Source organism: Zootoca vivipara, chromosome 6, assembly GCF_963506605.1.
Source record: "Zootoca vivipara chromosome 6, rZooViv1.1, whole genome shotgun sequence".
Taxonomy (NCBI): Eukaryota; Metazoa; Chordata; class Lepidosauria; order Squamata; family Lacertidae; genus Zootoca; species Zootoca vivipara.
This window is the reverse complement of record NC_083281.1, coordinates 82,490,178-82,511,499: the sequence shown is the minus strand read 5'-3', so window position 1 is coordinate 82,511,499 and position 21,322 is coordinate 82,490,178. Positions and strand designations below refer to the sequence as shown.

At 48.2% G+C, this 21,322-nt stretch overlaps 1 protein-coding gene across 3 annotated transcripts in view; it reads right to left on the bottom strand.

Annotated features, from left to right (window-relative positions):
• NOC2L (NOC2 like nucleolar associated transcriptional repressor) overlaps window positions 1-21,322 on the bottom strand; it is a 64,242-nt gene that overhangs the window by 3,163 nt on the left and 39,757 nt on the right. For all 3 annotated transcript variants that reach the window (XM_035118506.2, XM_060276220.1, XM_060276219.1), the window contains 5 exons: window positions 20,024-20,125; window positions 16,600-16,743; window positions 15,275-15,388; window positions 14,304-14,448; window positions 299-439 (listed from right to left, as the gene is read on the bottom strand). In XM_035118506.2, the coding sequence (XP_034974397.1) occupies window positions 299-439; window positions 14,304-14,448; window positions 15,275-15,388; window positions 16,600-16,743; window positions 20,024-20,125 (646 nt within the window). The remainder of the gene's footprint in view (window positions 1-298; window positions 440-14,303; window positions 14,449-15,274; window positions 15,389-16,599; window positions 16,744-20,023; window positions 20,126-21,322) is intronic.

Sequence of the window (21,322 nt, the reverse complement as noted above, 5' to 3'; positions counted from 1 at the left end):
ACACATACACACACCAGTGTAGCAGGTAAGTGGCTGGATCCTACCCAGCACCTTCCTCCGTGGGCAACAGCTGCTCCTCTTTAAGGGATTACCAGCAAGACAGTACGAGGTGTGCAGAGATGTGCCAGCCAGGAACGTGTGTTTGCACACACCTCACAAAATGCAAGCTGCATAGCAGCAAGCAAATCCCTTTCCAAAAACGTAAGAGGTGAAAAGCATAGGAGCAAAAGCCTACATCTCGCCTCACCAAGATGCACAACGTCATTCCTCCAAGGAAGCCGTGGCAGCGCGCACTTACCATCTGACTCGCTGGAGCTCTCGACGTCGTCATCCTCTTCTTCGTCCTCCACTTTGTACTCTCCTTCATCGCTGTCATCCTCTTCCTCACTGCTGCCAAATGAAGTGTCATCTATACTGCCCTTCTTGGCCTTTGATTTCCCTGCAGCAAGGAGACCAAAACAAAAACAAACAAATTACAGAAAGGGTATCAAAACATTTAAGACACTTTTGCAACACGGGAAACTGCATAGTCTCAGATGTCGGACACAAAGGTAGCAGAACAAGTCAGAATTATTCCCAACATGTGTTCCTCACTTTAACAAGGTGGGGTGGGGGGGAGAATCTATATTCCTTGACACGATGGCTTGCAACCAAATTTTGCGTTACATCATAGCAAAGCAGTCTTCAATATACAAACGCAAGGAGAGCCTTGGGGAATCGGGCCAGGGGCCCATCTGGTCCAGCATCTGGTTCTCACAGGGGACAACCAGAAGCCTTGGGAAGCTTGCTAGCAGGACCTGAGCTCATGAGCAACTCTCCACTTATGACTCCCAATCAAATGGCACTCAGAGGCCTACTGCCTCTGACAATGGAGGGAAGAACACCACTAGTAGCCACTGACAGCCTTACCCTCCATGAATTTGTCTAACCCTCTTTTAAAGGTGGCCATCGTTGACTCTTGCGGGAGCAAAAAAGCATTTCTCTTGTTTCCTTTCTGCACACCATGCAGGATTCTATCATGCCAACTCTGAAAAAACCCCAAATGTTGCACCCTTTCCTTATGCGGGAAAATCTCCCCTATTGGAACAGCACTCCAGCCATGGCATGCCCCCTATCCAGCAGGCCACACACAGACCCCTAAAGCCCTTATGAAAGGGCTGGCAGTCACAGCTGAGTTCTGCTAGGTCCCACTTGAGCAGAGCACCAAACGGAGCAGCCTAGGAAAAGTTCCCAGGACCAGAGAGAGTTGTTTGGGGGGCTGCATCAGCCCCTGGGTTTACACTGACTTGAAAAACTCCCCGCCCTCTCCCCAAATTCACTTTGGCTCAAAAGATTTCCTTGCTGCCTTTTCCCTGACTGCTCAGCTCTCTCCACCCGCCTCCCACCCCCCTGGGGACCAAGCAGAAGATGGATGGCAGGGTTGCCTTCTGCGGGAGATAATCCTGACAAGCACCTGAGCAGCCTATCTCTGCAAGCGCAGGAGAAACAGAAAAAAGTGGCTCTTCTGCCACCCCCCTCCCCAGCCCAATCCATCACATGCCGCTGGCGGGGGGGGGGAGGGGAGGAAAGGGGTTATCAGCTGCAGCGGCTGCCTGGCAATGGAAACCTGCCCAAACTGGGCTCCTGAACAGAGCTCAGCTGCGACCGGCAATTGCAAGAGCCAGCACCTTGATTATTTCCCATTACCTTTGCAGCCAGGGAGCTGTGCGTGGTGCCTGGAAGGGGGGGCACATAGGAGGGCTTATGTAACTTTTTTTTAAAAAAAACCCACTTTTAAAACCATTTTCTAGAAAGAAAGGGGGAGAAGCTTAATCACAGGAGAGCAGCTGGGTGGATCTGCCATGCTCATTTTTTTTCTTTGCAACTCTCCCCAACCAGAACATCTGTGCGGGTCTTTCCACATCTCTCTCTTCATTCAAAACTCTTGCCCACCCATGAAATCTTCATTTTCACAGAAACCCCTCCTCCCAAACGGAACAAAACAACAGCCCTCATGGACCAGGCGAACAGCTGACTTTCCACAGTAGTCAACCAAATGTCTCAGGGAAGCTCACAAGCAGAACAAGAAGGCAACAGCCCCAGCAACTAGTAGTCAGAGGTTTCCAATTCATAGAATTGGAAGGGACCCCAAGGGTCATCAGGTGCAACACCCCTGCAGTGCAAGATCTTAGCTAAAGCATCCATGACAGATGGCCATCCAACCTCTGCTTAAAAACATCCATGGAAGGAAAGTCCACCACCTCCCAAGGAAGACCATTCCACTGCTGAACAGCTCTTGCCGTCAGAAAGTTCTTCCTGATGTTTGGTTGGGAATCCCCTTTCTTGTAACTTGAAGCCATGGGTTCGAGCCCTACCCTCTTTCCCAGGCTAAACATACACAACTCCTTCAACCAGTCCTCATAAGGCTTGGTTTCTAGACTTTTTAACATCTTGGCCACCCTCCTCTGCAAAACATTCCAGCTTGTCAATATCCTCCTTAAATTGTAGTGCCCAGAACTGCACACAGTACTTCAGATGTGGTCTGACCAATGCAGAATAGGAAAGACAATTACTTCCCTTGATTGGGACACTAGATGTCTGTTGATGCAGCCTAGAATAGCATTAGCCTCTTTTGCTGCTGCATCACACTGTTGACTCATGTTAAGCTTGTGGTCTACTAAGACCCTTAGATATTTTTCACATGTACTGCTGGTTCTTCCTACCTAAGTGTAGAACCTTACATTTATCCCTACTGAAATTCATTTTGTTAATTTTGGCCCTGTCTCCAATCTGTTTAGGTCATTCTGGATCCCAATTCTGTCTTTTGCAACACTGGCTACCCCTCCCAGTTTGGTGTCATCTGCAAATTTTATGAGCATCCCCTCAATACCTTCATCCAAATAATTTATGAAGATGCTGAAAAACAACGGGCCCAGGGCAGAACCCTGCAGCACCCCACTTTTCACTTTATTCCAGGTTGATGAAGAACCATTTGTAAGCACTCTTTGGATTCAATCAGTTCAACCACCTACAAATCCACCTAACAGTTACTTCATCCAGCCAACATTTTACCAGCTTCTCTGCAAGAATATCATGAGGGACTCTGTCAAAAGCCTTACTGAAATCAAGATACACTACGTCCACAACATTCCCCTGATCTAGCAAGGTTCCAGTAAGCCATCACAGCTAATGGCCAAACGATAGACCCAGCCCTCTCAGCGAATCTGTCCAATCCTTTTTTACTTGGCCCCATTGCTACATCTTAAAGGTAAAAGGTAAAGGGACCGCTGACCGTTAGGTCCAGTCGCGGACAACTCTGGAGTTGCGGCACTCATCTCACTTTACTGGCCAAGGGAGCCAGTGTACAGCTGGTCATGTGGCCAGCATGACTAAGCTGCTTCTTGCGAACCAGAGCAGCGCACAGAAATGCTGTTTACCTTCCCGCCATAGCGGTACCTATTTACCTACTTGCACTTTGACATGCTTTCGAACTGCTAGGTTGGCAGGAGCAGGAGACGAGCAACGGGAGCTCACCCCGTCGCAGGGATTTGAACCGCCAACCTTCTGATTGGCAAGCCCTAGGCTCTGTGGTTTAACCCACAGCGCCACCTGCGTCCCCTTTGCTACATCTTACAAATTCAATAAAGTAATGGCATGCTGTGAAATCCAATGAATTTGCTTGCTGTTGTGCCTTCTTGATCTTGGGTTCTATCCAGTGCTAGTTCTTACTTAGGGTAGACCCACTGAAGTTAATGAACATGGCAGCAAACACACTTTGGAACTCCCTGCCTACTTCCCTTTTCAATGCCTGCGAAAGACATTATTGTTTAGGCAAGCCTACCCAGAAATGTAAAATGCTGACATGCATTTTGCTCAGGATTTAACTTACTGATGCTTTTAAATTAATTTTTACAGACAATTTTATTGTTTTATTCTTTCTGTAAACCACATCAAAATCTTGTGAAATAAACAACATAACCCGACATAACTTTACTGGGTCTACTCTGTTGCCACTCTTTCGCCCTCTTTCTCCCCCACCAAAATTCAGACTGTAAGCTCCTTTGGGGCAGAGACTCTTGCATCTAAAGCCCCATTATGGACACGGGTGCCTCTCTATAAACCAACCAGCCACCAGCTTTTCAAACATACAAAGTGCTTTATTAATTTTTCTCATCTCCCTTTTTGCCCAAAAGGCCGCAAGAGGGTCTATCTCCTAAGGCCACCCAGGGAGCCTCACAACAGAGAAGGAATTTGAACCCTGGCCTGCAGGACTGAATACCTACATCACTCCTCTCTCCTTGCAGGAGATGATGACGACAGATTGAGAGCGTTTGGCTTGCCTTTCTGGAGGGGGGGCTGGTTTGGAAGAATTACCACCCACTGTGGAATCCTGTGCCTCCCACTCCTTTTTCCCACTGACTGATTGCTCCCCAAGACACACCAACCCCCCAGCAGAGGAAAGAACAGTGATGCCCCCAGACACTACGGAGTTAAGAGCATCCTGTTCACATCATCTAGCCCCCCCCCCCACCTCGCTTTCCCCCACCGGAATCCCTGCTAGCAAGAACCGGAGATATTAGCCTGACTTTTAATACAATTTGGTTGGGAAGCGAGCGCTCTAAAGGCAGCATTAATCACTTTAACGATGAAGCTATTACTGGAGGTGCGGTGGGAGGGGAGGGGAGAAGATGGGAAATTTTTCCACGCTTCCCCACCCTTAACCCTCCTCACCCCACCCTCAGGAGTGCTTGCAGCCATTGCACGGAAAGGGTCTGTTTCATGCCATGCTGGGTTGGGGGGGCAGGCTGTGGATACTGGCGGGGTGGGTGGGGGGTGCTGCCAGCCCTTCCAGGCACAGAGGTTTTGTGGCATTTCATTCCCACTGAACATATGAGTGACCAACCCAGCCTCAAGTCATGAGCTCGGTAGTCTCAATCCTGCACCATCAAAACATTTTGGCCAGAATACTGAGACACTCTGCACACCACAGGACCATAGGAAGGCTGCCTGATGAGGCCACTGGTTCATAGAGCTCAGTATTGTCCACATTCAGTCTGCAAGTTAGATACTCTACCACTGAGCCCTTAGGACACAGGAATGTAAGAAGCTGCCTCAGACAGCCAGGTCCTTCTAGGGTCAGTACAGTCTGCCACTCAGTGACAGCGCTGCACTGAGCTGTGGCCTTTCCCGAACAGGGAGAGCTGTTGCAGTCATAGAATCACAGAATTGTAGAGTTGGAAGGGACCCCGAGGGTCATCTAGTCCAACCCCCTGCAATGCAGGAATCTCAACTAAAGCATCCATAACTGATGGCCAAACAACCTCTGCTTTAAAGCATCCAAGGAAGGAGTCTAGCAACCTCTGGATGGAGTCTGTTCCACTGTCAGAACAGTCCTATTTGGGGGCTTTCCAGAGGCACCTCGCCCCAGGCACTGTAGGAAAATGTGAGGCTGACATTTGTCAGCGATGGTGGGTGGTGTAGTCTAGCAAATGGGGGGGGGCACAGGTTCCCCATTCCCGCGTTAAAGGTTCCTGGGAACAGCATCAGGAAAAGGAGGCTGCCTGCTATGTCTCTGCATGAGTGGCTGCTCTGGCTTTGATTAAGTTTGATTAAAACAGGGGTGGGGAATTTGTGACCTTCCAGAGGTTGCCGGACTCCAGCTCCCATCAGTCCAAACTTGCATGGCCAAAGGTCAGTGGTGACAGAAGCTAGAAGCGAGCTACATCTGGAGCGCCATAGACCCCCCCAACCCCTGCCCTAAAATGGCATTATCTCCATTATGCAACTCAATGCATTGGTTTCCCTCATCCATAAAATGGGCCTAAGGCAGGCATGTCAAACTTGCGGCCCTCCAGATGTTTTGGCCTACAACTCCCATGACGCCTAGCTAGCAGGACCAGTGGTTGGGGAAGATAGGAATTGTAGTCCAAAACATCTGGAGGGCCGCAAGTTTGACATGCCTGGCCTAAGGAATCATAGAATTGTAGAGTTGTAAGGTACCAAGAGGGTCATCTAGTCCAACCCCCTGCAATGCAGGGATCTTTTCCCAACATGGGGCTCAAATCCACAACCCTGAGATTAAGAGTCTCATGCTCTATTAACTGAGATAGCCCAGCTTTAAGCAGATCCACCTTTGAGAAGATATGTGTTTTAGGGCAACTGGTGATGCTCCCTACACAAATATAACCAAATGATGTCCCTTGCAAACACACAAATTATCCCACGGTGGAGTAGGTCTGAGAAGGACAACCACTCTATATTAACTCTCCATGAGGGACCAGTGTAGCAGCTCAGCGACTGGAGATCTGGGTTCAAATCCCTACTCAGCCATGAAGTTCACACAATAAATCGGACCAGTCAACCTCAAGAGAGCTGATGTAGACAGAAAATGAGACAGAGAGGAAAAGAAATTTGGGAAGGGCTATGGCACGCAGAACGCCCCAGGTTCAATCCCTGGCATCTCCAGGCAGGGTTCAGAAAGGTACCTTTGCCTGAAACCCTGGAAAGCTGCTGCCAGTCAGTGTTGACAATACTGTACTTCGGCAGATGGACCAAGGGGTTGGGCTCAGAATAAGGCAACTTCCTAGGTACTGCAAATCCCCTCACAATCCTCAAGATAGAGAGGGAAGCTAATCTTGTCTTTGGAGCTCTGTTCATTGTTTTAGGTCGTGTTTTAATTTATGTATTATTATTATTATTATTATTATTATTATTATTATTATTATTGCAACATGATGCTGTTTCAGCCATGCTGTCAGCTGAATTCTTCAGTTAAAAGGTGGGGGTGGGAATAACAAAAACAGAACAAACAACCACAACATACCACAAACAACAGTTTTGGCTGCATTTCACAAACAGGCAGAGTAAATTCACACTTCTAGTGAATTATATCTTTCATTTAGTCAAAAACGTACAAGAGGCAGGGAAATGCAAGTTATAAGCAGGAGAAGAGAAGAGAGAAAGCAGCACAAAACTCCCCTGAGGTAAAATCTGAGATAATCATCTATGGTTATTACATAATCTATTCTTCCTCCTCCCTCCTCCTCTTCCTCCCCCTTCCTTACCCACTGACATTTGGGTCGACAGGCTAATTATCTGATAAAAGGAACACGTCCAACCTCACCCGGCACACAACCGCACACACACACAAACATATACAACCGTTGCTCATTACAGATCAGGCGGGCTAGTAATGTATGCACAGTCACGCACTGGGAAATTCGTTCCCGTAACGAACTGGGGAGGGGGAGGGGAGGAAGACCGTTCCCTCTCCCTCTGGCCGCCCCACACAACCCTCACCCCTCCCTCCCCACCCCCACCCCAATATTAAATTGGCGTAATATGATTACGTGCTGGATAAATGAAGGAACGCGCTAAAGTTCATTAGAGGCGCACCGTAGCTTAATGCGGACAGATCGCTCATTACGGGCCCCGGCGCGGGGAGACGCGGCAGCCAGCGAAGCGGCTCCTCGCCGGCTTTAATTGCCTCGTGACAAGGCAATCCACCAGCTCTCCCCAAGCCATTAATAACCGCCCGCAGCAGCCAGCCTCCCCTCCTGGAGCTCCGTCAGCCGGTAAATGAGAGGAATGAGTCCGCCGCCGCCTCTCCCCACTGCGACCGCAGACAGGCCATTGATCAAATCTGGCAGGCGAGGGGAGGCCATCTTATACCGGGCCTCGTTCTCGGAAATTCAACGCGGCTCTGGCCTGAGGCGTCCAAACCCCCTGACCTTTCTCTTTCTCCCGCCTCTCTCTCTCCCAGACACACACACACACACAGAGAGAGAGAAGCAAGGCTCCCCACACCATCCATTCCTCTTAGCATCACTTATCCAATTCATCATGGTGATAGACAGATAGCAGCCAAATGCGGCCCTCCACTCCTCTGTATCCGGCCCTCGGGACTCTCTATAAGCCACACCTTCTCTCCCCCAGGCCATGCCCCTCACAAGTCCCATTCAGCCGTTTTAGCCTGGCTAGAAACGTGCCCTTCAACTGCAACAATGCTTCCCTGGGTGGAGGGTAGAGAGGGGTGGTCCACAATGCACAAAGGTAAAATTAGCATTCATTGCCCCACCCCATTTTGGAACTCTGGCCCCACCCACCCCTGACCTGTGGCCTGGACAGGACTGTGGCTCCTGCAGTGAAGTCCTGTTTTTTAGGGGAAGCTTACATTTCTATTACTCCAGCTCTCCCAGTGATTCTCCACAAAACCTTTTAGAAGCAACGTAAGAGGGTTTCTTTTCTTTCTTTCTTTAAAAAAAAAGCATGCTATTAAAGAAATAAAATAGATGCAACACTCAGTAGGATGAATCAACTATAAACATAATGTGATTTTATGGCCATGGTCTCTTTGCAAAAAGGAAACCCTGAGGAAGTTGGGTCTGTGTGGAATGCTAGGCTCTTTCTTCCATCCACAAATTGCAAAATTTCCCTGCTTTTGTACTTGTGAACAACAGTTTACAGGAGTCAGGAAGCTTGCAGAGTCATGAAGTTAAGGGGCCACAGCAGAGAAGGCCCTGCTTTGTACAAACCTTGATTTTAGGCCCTCTTCCCCAAACAGGAAAGTACATCTAAGCAATAATTGCAGTGTGGCTCCTGTATATGGTCATTAGTATAAATAAAAATAAAATAAAATACAGACCATTTCTTCTGAGGGAAGCCACACAGAAGAGAGAGAAGAATATTCCTAATTTCAAAGCAGCAGTAGCATGGCTACTGAGACATCTGAACACCCTCCAATAGTTCTTATCGGAATGGAATGGTGGTTTTCGTTTCAAACAAACAAAGCACTAGTCCTCATGTTTGCAAACTTGGAACATGTGATAACAAAAATATATGGATTTCGAATCAAAATTAAAAGACATTCTAGTTATGTTATTCATTTTTGTAGTTTAGAACGCAAACAGACGGAATTTGACTCTTAAGGCAGCCAGCATCTATCTATACAGCCCATTTTTTAAAAAATAGAACCACACAAACTCATAATGTCTGCCAGATAATTTAGGAGGTCCAACTTCTTTATATTTCAAGGTGGGGGGGGGTTTCCATAGAATAAAATACAGCTCCAAAGGGCCTTATTCCCCTCGTGACTGAAATGGAGGAGGAATTAAAAATTGGATAAGGCCCACTCTGGTGTAAGGTTGTCTCCAACCAAGTTCTCCTCAGCGTACGCCCATTGGAATTAATGAACCTAAGTTGAGTCAAGGCCATTAAATTCAGATGGGTCTAAATCTTAGGTTCAACCCTTTAGTCTTGATTAGAGATCTAAGTTTGCAATGGTTAACTATCAGGAGCCAGGCTGCTCTCCAGACTAACTTACTCCGCAGAGATTATAGTTGCTATAAAACGCTAATGAGTGCTTAACTACTGCAATATTTAATTAAAAAAAAGGAAGAGGGGCTGTGAGCTGCTGCTAATTAACAGAAAATTGGTAATTTCCAAGCTATTAACGGCTTATTTTCCACTCATCTGAACACAGCCAAGAAACTACAGCTATAGCATAAATAGGAAGCACATTCTGTCAACAAGGGAAGAGCTTGCTGTGAGGTGGGGCTTGCTCTCTGGTGAATTCATGGGGACTAGGAACCTGCTGCCTCAATCAATCCTTCACGGCTGCTTTTCTGTCATGAGTTCCAATGAACACCTTACTATGCCATCTGCCCTGTTTCGGGAAGCTTTTAAATGTTCGATGTTTTGTTTTATTCCTTTATATTTTGTTGGAAGCCGCCAAGAGTGGCTGGCGTAACCTAGTCAGATGGGTGAGGTATAAGAATTATCATAATAATCATCTTGCTTCTCCCTGTACAAAACCCATTATTTGGATACAGGGGTGTGAAACCTTTTTTCTGACCGAGGGCCCCATTCCCATACAGGCAACTTTCCAGGGGCCATTTGTGGGTGGTGCCAGAGGCCAAAGTGGGCGGAGCAAAAAGAGAAGGTTGTTCCCTTTGTACAGGAGGCTATATTTCCAGGTATGCAAAAAGCAGAGGGTTTTCAATGTCACTATAAACCAGGCATAGGCAAACTCAGCCCTCCAGGTGTTTTGGGACTACAACTCCCATGATCCCTAGCTAACAGGACCACTGGTCAGGGATGATGGGAATTGTAGTCCCAAAACATCTGGAGGGCCGAGTTTGCCTATGTCTGCTATAAACATTCCACTGTCAGATAATACAGAGACATTAGCAGGGCTCCAGGACATATTCCAGCCAGGCAAAAGAACACAAGGAGGTTGTGGGAGGGTCCTGAGGGCGAAACAGAGAAGCCGGGAGGGCGAAACAGAGAAGCCGGGAGGGCAGAATTTGTGCCTAGGTCTCACCACCACCACCCCATCCCACGTAAATACCATACTGTTTCCAAAGTAGGTCCACCCATTTTCCAAGCTTCCGATAGCTTCTCATTACCTGATAGCTAAGCAATGCAATACTCACAGGTGTTGCTTGGAACCCTGATCCATCTCTGCAGACTCACCCCACTTTTTCCTTTTTTTCTTTTTAAAAAAAGAGTAAATAGTCTAGTCCTTAGGCCCCTGGGCTCCTCACCCCTGGTTTATATATCAAGAGGACTAGAAAAATTATTTTAAAAGAAAGGCCTCTGTATTCCGCCCTTGGAATTCTGTCTAGGACACATCTTTCAGTACCCAAGACCTTAAAACAAAAAATCAAGCAGATTTCTCAGCTGCACAAATTCCCCACACTAACTAAACACACACACACAAAAGCCAAGCAAACACAAAGTATGTTGTGCTCCTTCCTTACATCCTGTATCAGTGGCAATTTCTCCATGGTAGCTCTTAGTCCCTATCTGCTACATAGCAACAATTCATATATGAATATGTCTTCGTTAAGTATCTAACAGGTGCTTTCAAGGGTATTTACAAGCATGCTGCAAAGTGTTAGATGCTTGGAGATGAAGATGAAGAAGAGGAGGTTCTGCCCCCCCAAAAAAAGATGTTTTAATATGGTTTGGGAAGTTCACACATATGCCTAATGGGTCTACCCCACTCCTATTTTTCAAACTGCGCATTATCAGCTTTACAACTGTACGATTCCCCCCACTCCCAACTACACACTTTGTAGATTCTTTGCCACAGAACCATAGAACTGCAGGGTCGGAGGGTCCCCCAAAGGTCATCAAGCCCAACCCCCTGCAACACAGGAAACACAGTTAAAGAAGGTCAGGCAGATGGCCATCCAGCCTCTTTTTAAAAACCTCCAATAAAGGAGAGCCCGCCACCTTCTGAGGTAGTCCATTCCACTGCCAAACAGCTCTTTCCAGCAGAAAGTCCCACCTAATGTTTCGTCAGAATCTCCTTTCTGGCAATTAAAATCCATTGGTTCGGATCCTTGGCTTTGGAGCAAGAACAACAAGCTTGCTCCATCTTCCATGTGACAATAACCCTTAAGATATTTGAAGGTGGTTATCATATCTCCTCCTCTTTAATGAGATGGGGAATTGAGAGGCTGTGGTTGGGTGTTCCTTTGACTCTTGGAACATGAATGAAACGTGGTCTGCAGCACTGGTCTTCAATGGGTGGGCCTGGACCCACTACTAGGGGGTCTGTGGCATGATCCAAGGTGGGTCATAACAGAAGCACCACCACCATGCAAATATGTGGGGAAAGTTTAAGCAGTGGGTTCCCAAATGCATGCTTGAGCTGAAAGTGGGTCATGGGGTCTGAAAAGCACGAAGACACCTCTTCTACAGTAGAAAGGGGTGCACCCACCCGCCGCCCACTTTTGTCTCTGGCCCCGCCCACCTGCCCCATCCCCCCACTTGGGTTTCCTCATAAGGGACCTTGTGCTGAAAATGTCACGCATCCTGATGTAAACAAAGCAGAATTGGCTACGTTCAAGGGGCGTTGCAACTTTGGGAATGTTAGGAAGCTGCCTTATACAGAGTCAGACCACTGGCCCATCTAGTTAGGTATCATGGCTGGCAGCAGCTCTCCCAAGGTTTCAGGACGGGATTCTTCCCAAACCTTGCCTGGAGACGCCATTGACCCTGGAGCCTCCTGCAAGCATAGTAGATGCCCTGCCACTGAGCAATGGCCCTTCCCCGAGAAAACAAACATGGCCTCAATGCTTTTGGGGAACCAGAGAGAGAGAGAGAGAGAGAGAGAGAGATGAGATTTCCAGCTGTGACAGCTCCTGCTGTCCTTCCACCGAGGGAGGCTCGCCAGCCTCCAAAACGTGTCACTTCATTTCGCATTGCCAGCCCGCCGCATGCTGACAGGATTTCCCTTGCCTCTCTCCTCGCAGGGAGAATGGTGTCGCCGGGTTGGCAGCTAGCTTTAAAGGCGGGCACATCAGCAGCCCAGCCATGCGTGGCCTAACCGCCTCTCCAGGGGTGCCCGAACATCGTTCCCTGCTACGACCCAGTGCCCCTGCCACCAGCACAACACACACACACACACACACACACACACACACACAGAGAGAGAGAGAGAGAGACAGCAGAAGCATAAGCATTCCTGCCTCTTCTAGAGTCACAGCAGTGCACACACTCAACTCGGCTTGGGAAAAAATGCTGACGGCGAAGACTGCCAAGCAACCGGCTCAAAATCAATACAGCCCCAATGTCCTTGTTTATTCCTCCGAGTGCCGTGAGAGGGACTGGCCCGTACATGGCCACACCAAAAACGTGAACTAAATCCAGATTTGCACCACAAAGAACTCCCAAACACAACATTAAGAACTGCCAAAGTGATTGACGGAGTCTGGCATCTTATTCCCACCAGCTGTTGGCCACATGTCCCAGGGAAGCTCAAAAGCAAGTCTGTGGGGTGATTTGCCCAGCACGAGTGCCTCCACTTCTAGCCCCAGAATGCTTCTTGGCAACTAGCCACGAGGGCTATTCCCTGCCTCTACATTCAAAGGCAGTAATGATTCTGAATACCAGTTGCTGGAAACTGCAGGAGAGGGTGCTCTTGTGCTCGAATCCTGCCGTCAGGTTTCCCCAGGCATTTGGTTGGCCACTGTGATAACAGGGTGCTGGATTAGATGGACCTCCAGCCTGATTTCTGGGTTCTACTCAAAAGTAGATTCATTGAAATTAATGGACCTCCGTTAGTCTCATGTTCATTAACTCTAATGGGTGCACTCGGAGTAGGATTAGCATTAGAGACAACCCAGTAGCTTAATGAACTAGTTAGGGGAAACCATTGAGCCTAGTGAGAAGAACTGTATTTAAGCTTTCAGCACCACCAGAGGGAATAGTGAAGGCTGGTCATTTTTCTTCCTTGTTTTCAACCTGTTCATTTTGACTTTGACTTGTATTTGTTATGTGTTATGAAGTCTATAGATTATTTCACTGACCCATCACCCTTTGCAAGTCACAGAAAAAACATGGTTTACTGGGAACACGCTGGTCTTGGCCACTATGCTCCTTCCCTCTAATGCAGGGAGGGTGCAAACCACAATCTCTAACTTAGCGTTGTTTGAACCAAGGATGGGGATTTGCTTTCCCTCCCAGAAAACCACAAATCTGTAGCTAAAGCTTTTTCCTGGCTTCTTCTTCGAGGTAACTCAGGAGCAAAACAAACCAGAGTCTCTAGTCTGGACACAATGGCTGGGATCACATGCCACGTTAAACCATAGTTTAGTGTGAGTGAGTTGTAGTCGCACTTGGCCAGGGAAGGCTGTTCAAAAGCAACCAAGGTGCAAACCAGGGAAGATGTGCAAAACCGACTGCTCTTTTGAACAGCACCAGTAGCAGAGACGCCCTTCTGGAATCTGCATGCAGACTTGTGCTAAATCATAGAATCATAGAGTTGGAAGAGACCACTGAGGGTCATCTAGTCCAGCCCTCTGCAATGCAGGACCACTGCCCACAGCTGTCCCTGGTTGGGCTCGAACCACCAAACTTCTGGTTAACAGCCAGGCGCACTGACCCATTGTGCCACCTGAAGGATCTGCTGAACTGTTCATCCAGTGACCTTAATAAGCAGGAGAAATAAAGATGTGCAAACAGCCTCACCAAATGGCTTCTAACAGGATTTCCCAACGCTCGGAGCCTTTTGCTTTCCCTTTGTATATTTCTGTGTTTATTTAAGGGGGGGGAAAACATTTTTTAAAAACCCTTCCAAAACTGATCCTCACAACCCGCCAGTGATTCCCAAATGCTAAAACACACCGGCAGCGAGTGTCCAAAGGGATGCTCTTTTCCTAATTCCCTTGCAACTGCGAGTGGGGGGCTTTCCTGGTGTGCTCTGGCTGCTATAACTCCCGCTTTCAAGAGAACACGGCAACTGCAAACCCCTAGTGGCCAAAGGGGAGACTGCGGTTCCCCCATCCACCCCGGCTTCAAAGTCCCTGCTGTACCTTTGACAGACAGGCCACCACCGGCATCTTCCCCCTCTTCAGAGTCGCTGTCCAGCTCAAAAAGGTCCTTGAACTCCCTCTTATCGTCCTCCTTCTCTTCGCCCGGCTTCTTCCGCTTGATTTCAGGTAGGTTCAGATCTTCCATCTGTGCCAGGAGAACAGAAAACTTTAGTCCTCCCCGTTTCGTTCGAAAGGATAAAGCAGCAGCATGACAGCCCATATAAATATATCTCTTGCCCTTTAACTGAAGAGAACTACACAGACGATTAGGACAGAGGCTGGGGAACCTATGGCTCTATGGACATTGTTGAATTCCAGTTCTCATCAGCCCCGGGCAGCATGGCCAATGGTCAGCGATGATGCTGCTGGAAGCCCAGCAATATCAGGGGAGGACATAGCCCTCCCCCCACCTGCATCCCTACACTAAAGGTTCCTGGGAGCTGAAAACCCCACCCAGAAAGGAGGCTCACTGCTATGTCTCTGCATGAGTGGCTGCTCGGGCTCTTATTACGATTAAAACAGGGATGGGCCTCTAGTTGTTGTTGTTTTTTGGACCCTGGATTAAAGGCTCCAGGAAACTGGAAGCACATTATTATGATTATTTATTAAAACAGGGAAGGAGAACCTGTGGCTCTCTAGATGTTGCTGGACTCCAGCTGCCATCAGGCCCATGCCGGCACAGCCAATCGTCAGGGATGATGGGAGATGTGATCCAGAAACATATGGGAAGGTCTCACATTTCCCATCTCTGGCTCAGAAGGACAATGACAAGAATGATTCCAGCTCCATTCTGTTCAAAGGGCATATTCCAGCCAGGCAAAATCACTAAAGGAGGGTGCAAAGCAGGGCCAGGAAGGAGTGCGGCCTAGGAAGAGGTGTGTGGTCTGAGGAACGTTCTGAGGATCAGAAAGAGAGGGGCTGGGGGGTCTGCATTTCGCCCCTGAGCCTCAGCTTCCCCATCTGTGTCTTACCCGCTCTTTGCCACTGATCTCCAGCTGTATCTCCTTCTCCCTCAGCTTCTTCCAATGCACATAATATTTCATCAGCGGAGTCCCTTCCTCTCTGACCTTTTTCTCCCATTGCTCCTGTCAAGGTAAGCAAGAAATTACCGTTGTCAGCTGCAAGTGATCACCACCTTAAGTTAAGAGCCAGCATGTGAGCATATCTTCACAGCTTTCCCCTCCCCATCCCCCTGGAGGCAAGTCATAGCGTCTGCATTCCTATGCCCATTTTACAGCTGGTGCAGCTGAGGACTGAAGGGGAAAGGGCAGGTCTTTGCTCATTATGACTCCAGCAAACAAGTCTTTCAAACAGTTGTTTGGGCATCCCCATGATTCCTTGATATGCCAAAAGCCACTTTGATCCACTGGATTAGTGGAGCTAAGAGAAGTTTCCTTCTCCCTCCCAAAAAAAGTCTAGAACAGCTGTAAGTCTAAAGGCCAACCGTCTCAAAACCTTGTCAGCAGATGGATGCTGTGTAAAAAGCTTCCTGTGTGTCAGCCCAAGTCAAACAGATCCCCCCAGATCCTCGCTAAGAAACTGATCATCAGAGATAAAGAAGAAGAAAGCCCAAAAGCAATGGAATGGAGGCACCTCTTCTCCCCAGAGATGCACCCAGCAACTTCGCCGAACAACTTCCACTACATGCCAAAGACATACCTTTTTACCCCAGCCTTTGACAGTCAAGGTATTTTGTTTTGTGGGAACCATGCTAAATTTACACTGTTCTGTTGTTAAACGGTTTCAGGCATTTTATACATACAAAGTATTTCTGGAGGATCACACAGCCCACCCCCAATCCCTGAACTAGGCCATCATTTTGCTGCCCCTCCCTACCTCCATCACAGTTCTTCCACCTTCTAATGCAGGGATGGGGAGCCTGTAAACCCCACCCCACCCCCAGATTTTGTTGAACTCCAACTCCCATCACCTGCTGGCTATGGGCTGATACAAGTCCAACAAGATATGGAAGGCCACACAAGCTCCCCACCCACCCACTCTACAGGGCCTGTGGTCATGAGCAGCCACAGAGGTCTCTAAATAATTTTATCATAAAGGCCAGAGATCGTAAGGGATTTCCACCACGGCCTTAAAAAATATTAGTGGGCGTCATGAAACGAGAGCTCTGGGTTGTTGTTATTTTCATGGGCTGATCTCTTTTTCACAAGTCAACTCAAGCGAGAGTCAGCATCCATGCCCAGCCCTCCTCTTCCTTCCTGCCTTTGCGTGAGGCTCCGCCAAGCGGCAGTCAGAGCCCCTCTCCTGAGCCAGAGAGAGAGAGAAAACAGAGACTCACCACAGCCTCCCGGTTAGCGACGCCAAAGGTGGCTTTCTGCCGCTTGCCGGTGATGTAGGCAGAGTTTTCCTGCAGCTTCTCCAAGAGCTGACGGATCGTCTTGCAGTAGTTGGCAACTTTGCACTCCTTCAGGAACGATTTCAGCTGCAGGAAAGGAAGGAGACATTCCACGAACTGATCCCATTAAATTCCCCAACTCTGCTCCTTACAACTTTATATTTTGCAGTACGGTACAGCTGCCAAAAGAGCAGGAAAGCATGGAACGCAGGATCCAGGATCCCACAGGAAGCTGCCTCGTACAGAGTCAAGCCACTGCTCCGCCTGGCTCAATACCATCTACACTGACTGGCGGCTACTCTCTACGGTTTCAAACAGGGAGTCTCCCAAGGATTGAACCAGGGACCTTCTGCAGGCTTTACCACTGAGTCACAGGCCTTCCCTTAAGGCATAGGAATTTGCCTTATACTGAGTCAGACTGTTGGGTCCATCTATTTCAGTATCATCTACACTGACTGGCAGCAGCTCTCTAGAGTTTCAAGCTGGGTTCTCTCCCAGCCCTACCTGGAAATGCCAGGAACTGAACCTGGAGAGCTGCTGTAAGTCAGTGCAGAAAATACTGAACTAGATGGACCAATGGTCTGACTCAGTATAAAGGCAGCTTCCTACCCCTGCCTTACATGGTTCTAAGAAGGGGAGGTGGGAATAGGCCCCCCCGCCTCTCATTTCTAACTGATTGCAGCTTGAGGCTTGGAATTTGCATCTTTCTCTCCCCTGAATTGCCCCACTAGTCATTGGAATTTTGGGCTCAGAAACCCCCGCCCCCTGAGCTGCACATCTAGACAAAGCATGGTTTTGCCCAGAGTCACCCCAAAATCGTGGAATTTACTTGTGAGTGGGGACGGGATCACAACATCATCACATCATGCTACAGAAGCGAAGAAGAACCTGATATGGTGCTATGTTCCTCATAAACATATTATTTGGAGTTAAGGGTACGGGTTAGAGATCCAACTTTTTGGACCACAATCCTCCAGGGCAGTTCTTCTGCATAAGCTCTATTGAAAGGATCAGGAGTTGTGCAAGAGAAGTTTCCTTGGTACCTTATATGCCTTGTAGCCATAGTCCCCCAGCTTTTTTAAAAAAATATAAAATGGGAAGCTTAGAACAAAGAAAAAGTTCATTTAAGTCCAGCATTCTGTTGGCCAACCAGATGCCTCAATGGGAACCCCGCAAACAGCACCTGAGCACATCAACTCTGCCCCCCTGCAATTCCCAGCAACTGGCCTTTTTTGCATTTATACCCCACCTCCCCCCCCCCAAGCTCAAGGCAGCTTACAACAGCTCTCCCGCTCATTTAATCCCCACAACAACCCAGTGAGGTAGGTACAGCTGAGAAGTAGTGGCTGGCACAAGGTCACCCCACCATGAGCTTCATGGCCGAGTGGGGAATTGAACCTTAATCTCTCAGGCCCTAGTCGAACACTCTAACCCAGAGCTTTCAAACCGTGTGTCACGACACATTAGTGCGTCGGCTGCAGTGCATAGGTGTGTGGCGCAAACGCTCCCCGCTCTCCTCCTGGGGCTGGAAAGGGGTTCGTTTAACCTCCAGCTTGCTAGTAAAACGCAATTGCCATGTCACAAAATGATGCATGTCTAAAAAGTGCCGCCAACGTGAAAAGTTTGGAAAGCTCTGCTCTAGCCACTGAACCACCACTGTTGGAGAATGCACCCTGCTACACGCAAAGCCAGCATCCAAATGAAGAGTCCCTCTCCCAAATTCTTTCCTTAAAACGTTTTTTCTCCTTGCTTCCTTTCCACTTCCTCTCTCTCTCTCTCTGTATCTCACAGTCTTTTCCCCCAGGGCATACGGATGGGGATGAAGCTTGAAGCCTGCATGTTTGTGCTAATTGCAAGCATCCCCCCCTGGTTGCTCCAAACAGCCAGCCAGCTCAGATTATCCTCAGAGATTGAAGGAGGACAGGCAGCTGTCCCTTCCCTACGAATAACCTTCTGGAGCAAACAAGACCACCCCAGGGTCCTTGGGCAAAGGGTCCAGGGGTTAAAAACCAAACGTTCCCTCTACTCTGCCCACTACAGCCTGATTCCCTAGCAAAAAGAAAGTTGAAAGAGTCTCCTCTGGAGATCCTTCCAGGCTACAGCCGCGTTTCATGAATGAGGCAGGCCAGGATGGGAGTCCAACCCCACGCCCAGAGGGAGGGGGTGCAGGGGGTGGAATTCCAGGAAAAGCAAAGCCCTGCAGAGGCGTCTTTAGGAGAGTGGAAAGGAAAGGCGTTTCCCCAACGGCACTGCTGCAGACAGGGCTCCCACCCAAGCAGAATGGGAAGCAATGAGGACATTTTTTAAAACACGTCACTTTCAGAAAGGGCCGTAGCTCAGGGGTAGAGCCTCTGCTTTGCATGCAGAAGGTCCCAAGTTCAATCTCCAGCACCTCCAGGTAGGGCTGGGAACATCCCCTGCTTGAAACCCTGTCAGTCAAAGTAGGCAATACAGTACTGAACTGGATAGCTTATTTAGAAGTGGACACTTGGGGAGAAAATGCAACTTTAAAAATGTTATTTAAATGAAAATTTTCACATGGATTTTGCATGTTTTGAAAAACTGCATATTAAATTATTTACTTTGTTGGCGACAAGCCTAAATCCTCCTCAGAGCAGTCCCCACTAAAATTAATGAACCAGATTCAGTCATGGCTATAGATTTCAATGGGTCTACTCTGAGTAAGACTGGGGCACAATCCTTAAGTTATTTAGTTGTGGTTTTATAAACGGTTAACAACCAAACTTTCTTCAGTGCACAATAAAATGAAATAAGCTAAGATATAAAAGGTCAACAAACTCAGCAAATTAAAGGCAATGGGTTGCACCCAATGCTAGTCCTACTCAGTGTAGCTCAATTAAAGTTAATGGGTCTACTCTGAGGAAGACTTAATTGGGTTGCACCCCAATAAAACCACTTCTACAATTATTCTTCTGTGGGAAGGGCTGTAGAACAGTGGCAGAGCACATGCTTTGTGTGCAGAAGGTCTCAGGTCCAGGCACGGCAGGGACTATCCCCCGTCTGAATCCTTGGGAGAGCTGCTGCCCATCAGAGCAGACCACACTGAGCTAGATAGACCAATGGTTTGACTCAATATAAGGCTGCTTCCTATGTTCCTAGTGCAGAATTTGGGACTGACAGGTGAACACATACAAAAGTGATGCAGACCAGAAATAGGGCACGTTTGCTCGCCGCTAATAACCAGACAACTTCCTGGATGAGCAAAACTCCTGTAGGTTGTCAAGTCTCTGCACTATCATACACAGGGAACAAGCTCAGTCAGGATCCCCATTATAGAGGGACAGGGCTAACCCAGAGAAAGAGGTGCCTTTTCACCCAAGGCTAGTTTTTTGACACCTGGACGAACCTGGAGAATAGTTGGGAGGGCAAGCTCTGGAAAACCGATTGTATAGGCCTGGCTGTGAAGATACTCCAGAGTCAGGTCGTATAGCTGGTCAATGAGGCCATCCTGTGTGTGAAAAAGCAAGAGGGGGGAGTTGTTAGAAAGAGAGGAAAACCAAGTGCTTGTATTCTGCTTTCCTTCCACCACTGAATTCTAGGCAAAGTATATGGCCTCTCCACCTAGGTGATCTCCCAGGCAGGCACTGAGTGGTAGGAAATCTGCTTTGCATGCAGAAAAACCCAGCTTCAAGCTTACATCTCCTTGTGTGTCCGGCCATGTCCCCAGTCTGAAATCCTGGAGAACTGTTGCCAGTCAGTGAAGATAGGCCAAAGGCAGCTTTCTGTGCACCTATTTCAAGGAGCGCTCAATTCAGAACCATGAGGACTGGGAACCTAATGCTCTTTTTAAAAGGAGGATCATAGTTCAGTCGCAAAGCACCACTCTGAGCTTCAATCTCAAGCATCACCAGTTACCAATGATCAATCAGGTAACGGAGAGCCACATCCAATGAGGGGAGACCGTGGCAGCTGCTGTGGTGCTAAACTACAGCGCCCATCATGCCTGTTCAATGGCTGTGCTGGTTGGGGCTGATGGGTCTTGGGAGTCCAACAACACTGGGATGGGGCATCAGATGGGTAAGCGCTCCCAAGACCCTCTGCCCAGTCCAGCTCTTTTACAACGAAGGACACCTGCACCTATCATACAGCTGGCCAAATCACAAGAGTCCAGACATTACATATATAATGACTCATATTAATTACTTCTGGTGATGCTTAATTAGACTTGGTTTCGTAATTAATTAGGTGATGCAGTCGGGCTTATGGTTAAGTCATATTCACTGCCCGCAGGGTGTCCCCCCAATTCTAATTCTATAGTACTGAAACTAACATTTTTACTGGAAAACTGCAGCTCAGTGGTACAGCATCTGCTTTGCATGCAGAAGGTCTCAGGTTCAATCCTTCGCACCTCCTGGCAGGGCTGGGGGATAATCATTACCCCCCCCCCCCAAAAAAATCCTTCTGTTTCTAGTTATTTGAACGTTTCTTTGAAGGGCAGAGTATAAATAACCACACAAGCAAATATGGAAGATTTTGTTGTTGTTTAGTCGTGTCCGACTCTTCATGACCCCATGGACTAGGGCACGCCAGACACTCCTGTCTTCCACTGCCTCCCGCAGTTTGGTCAAACTCATGTTAGTAGCTTCGAGGAGAAGAAGAAGAGTTTGGATTTGATATCGCGCTTTATCACTATCCTAAGGAGTCT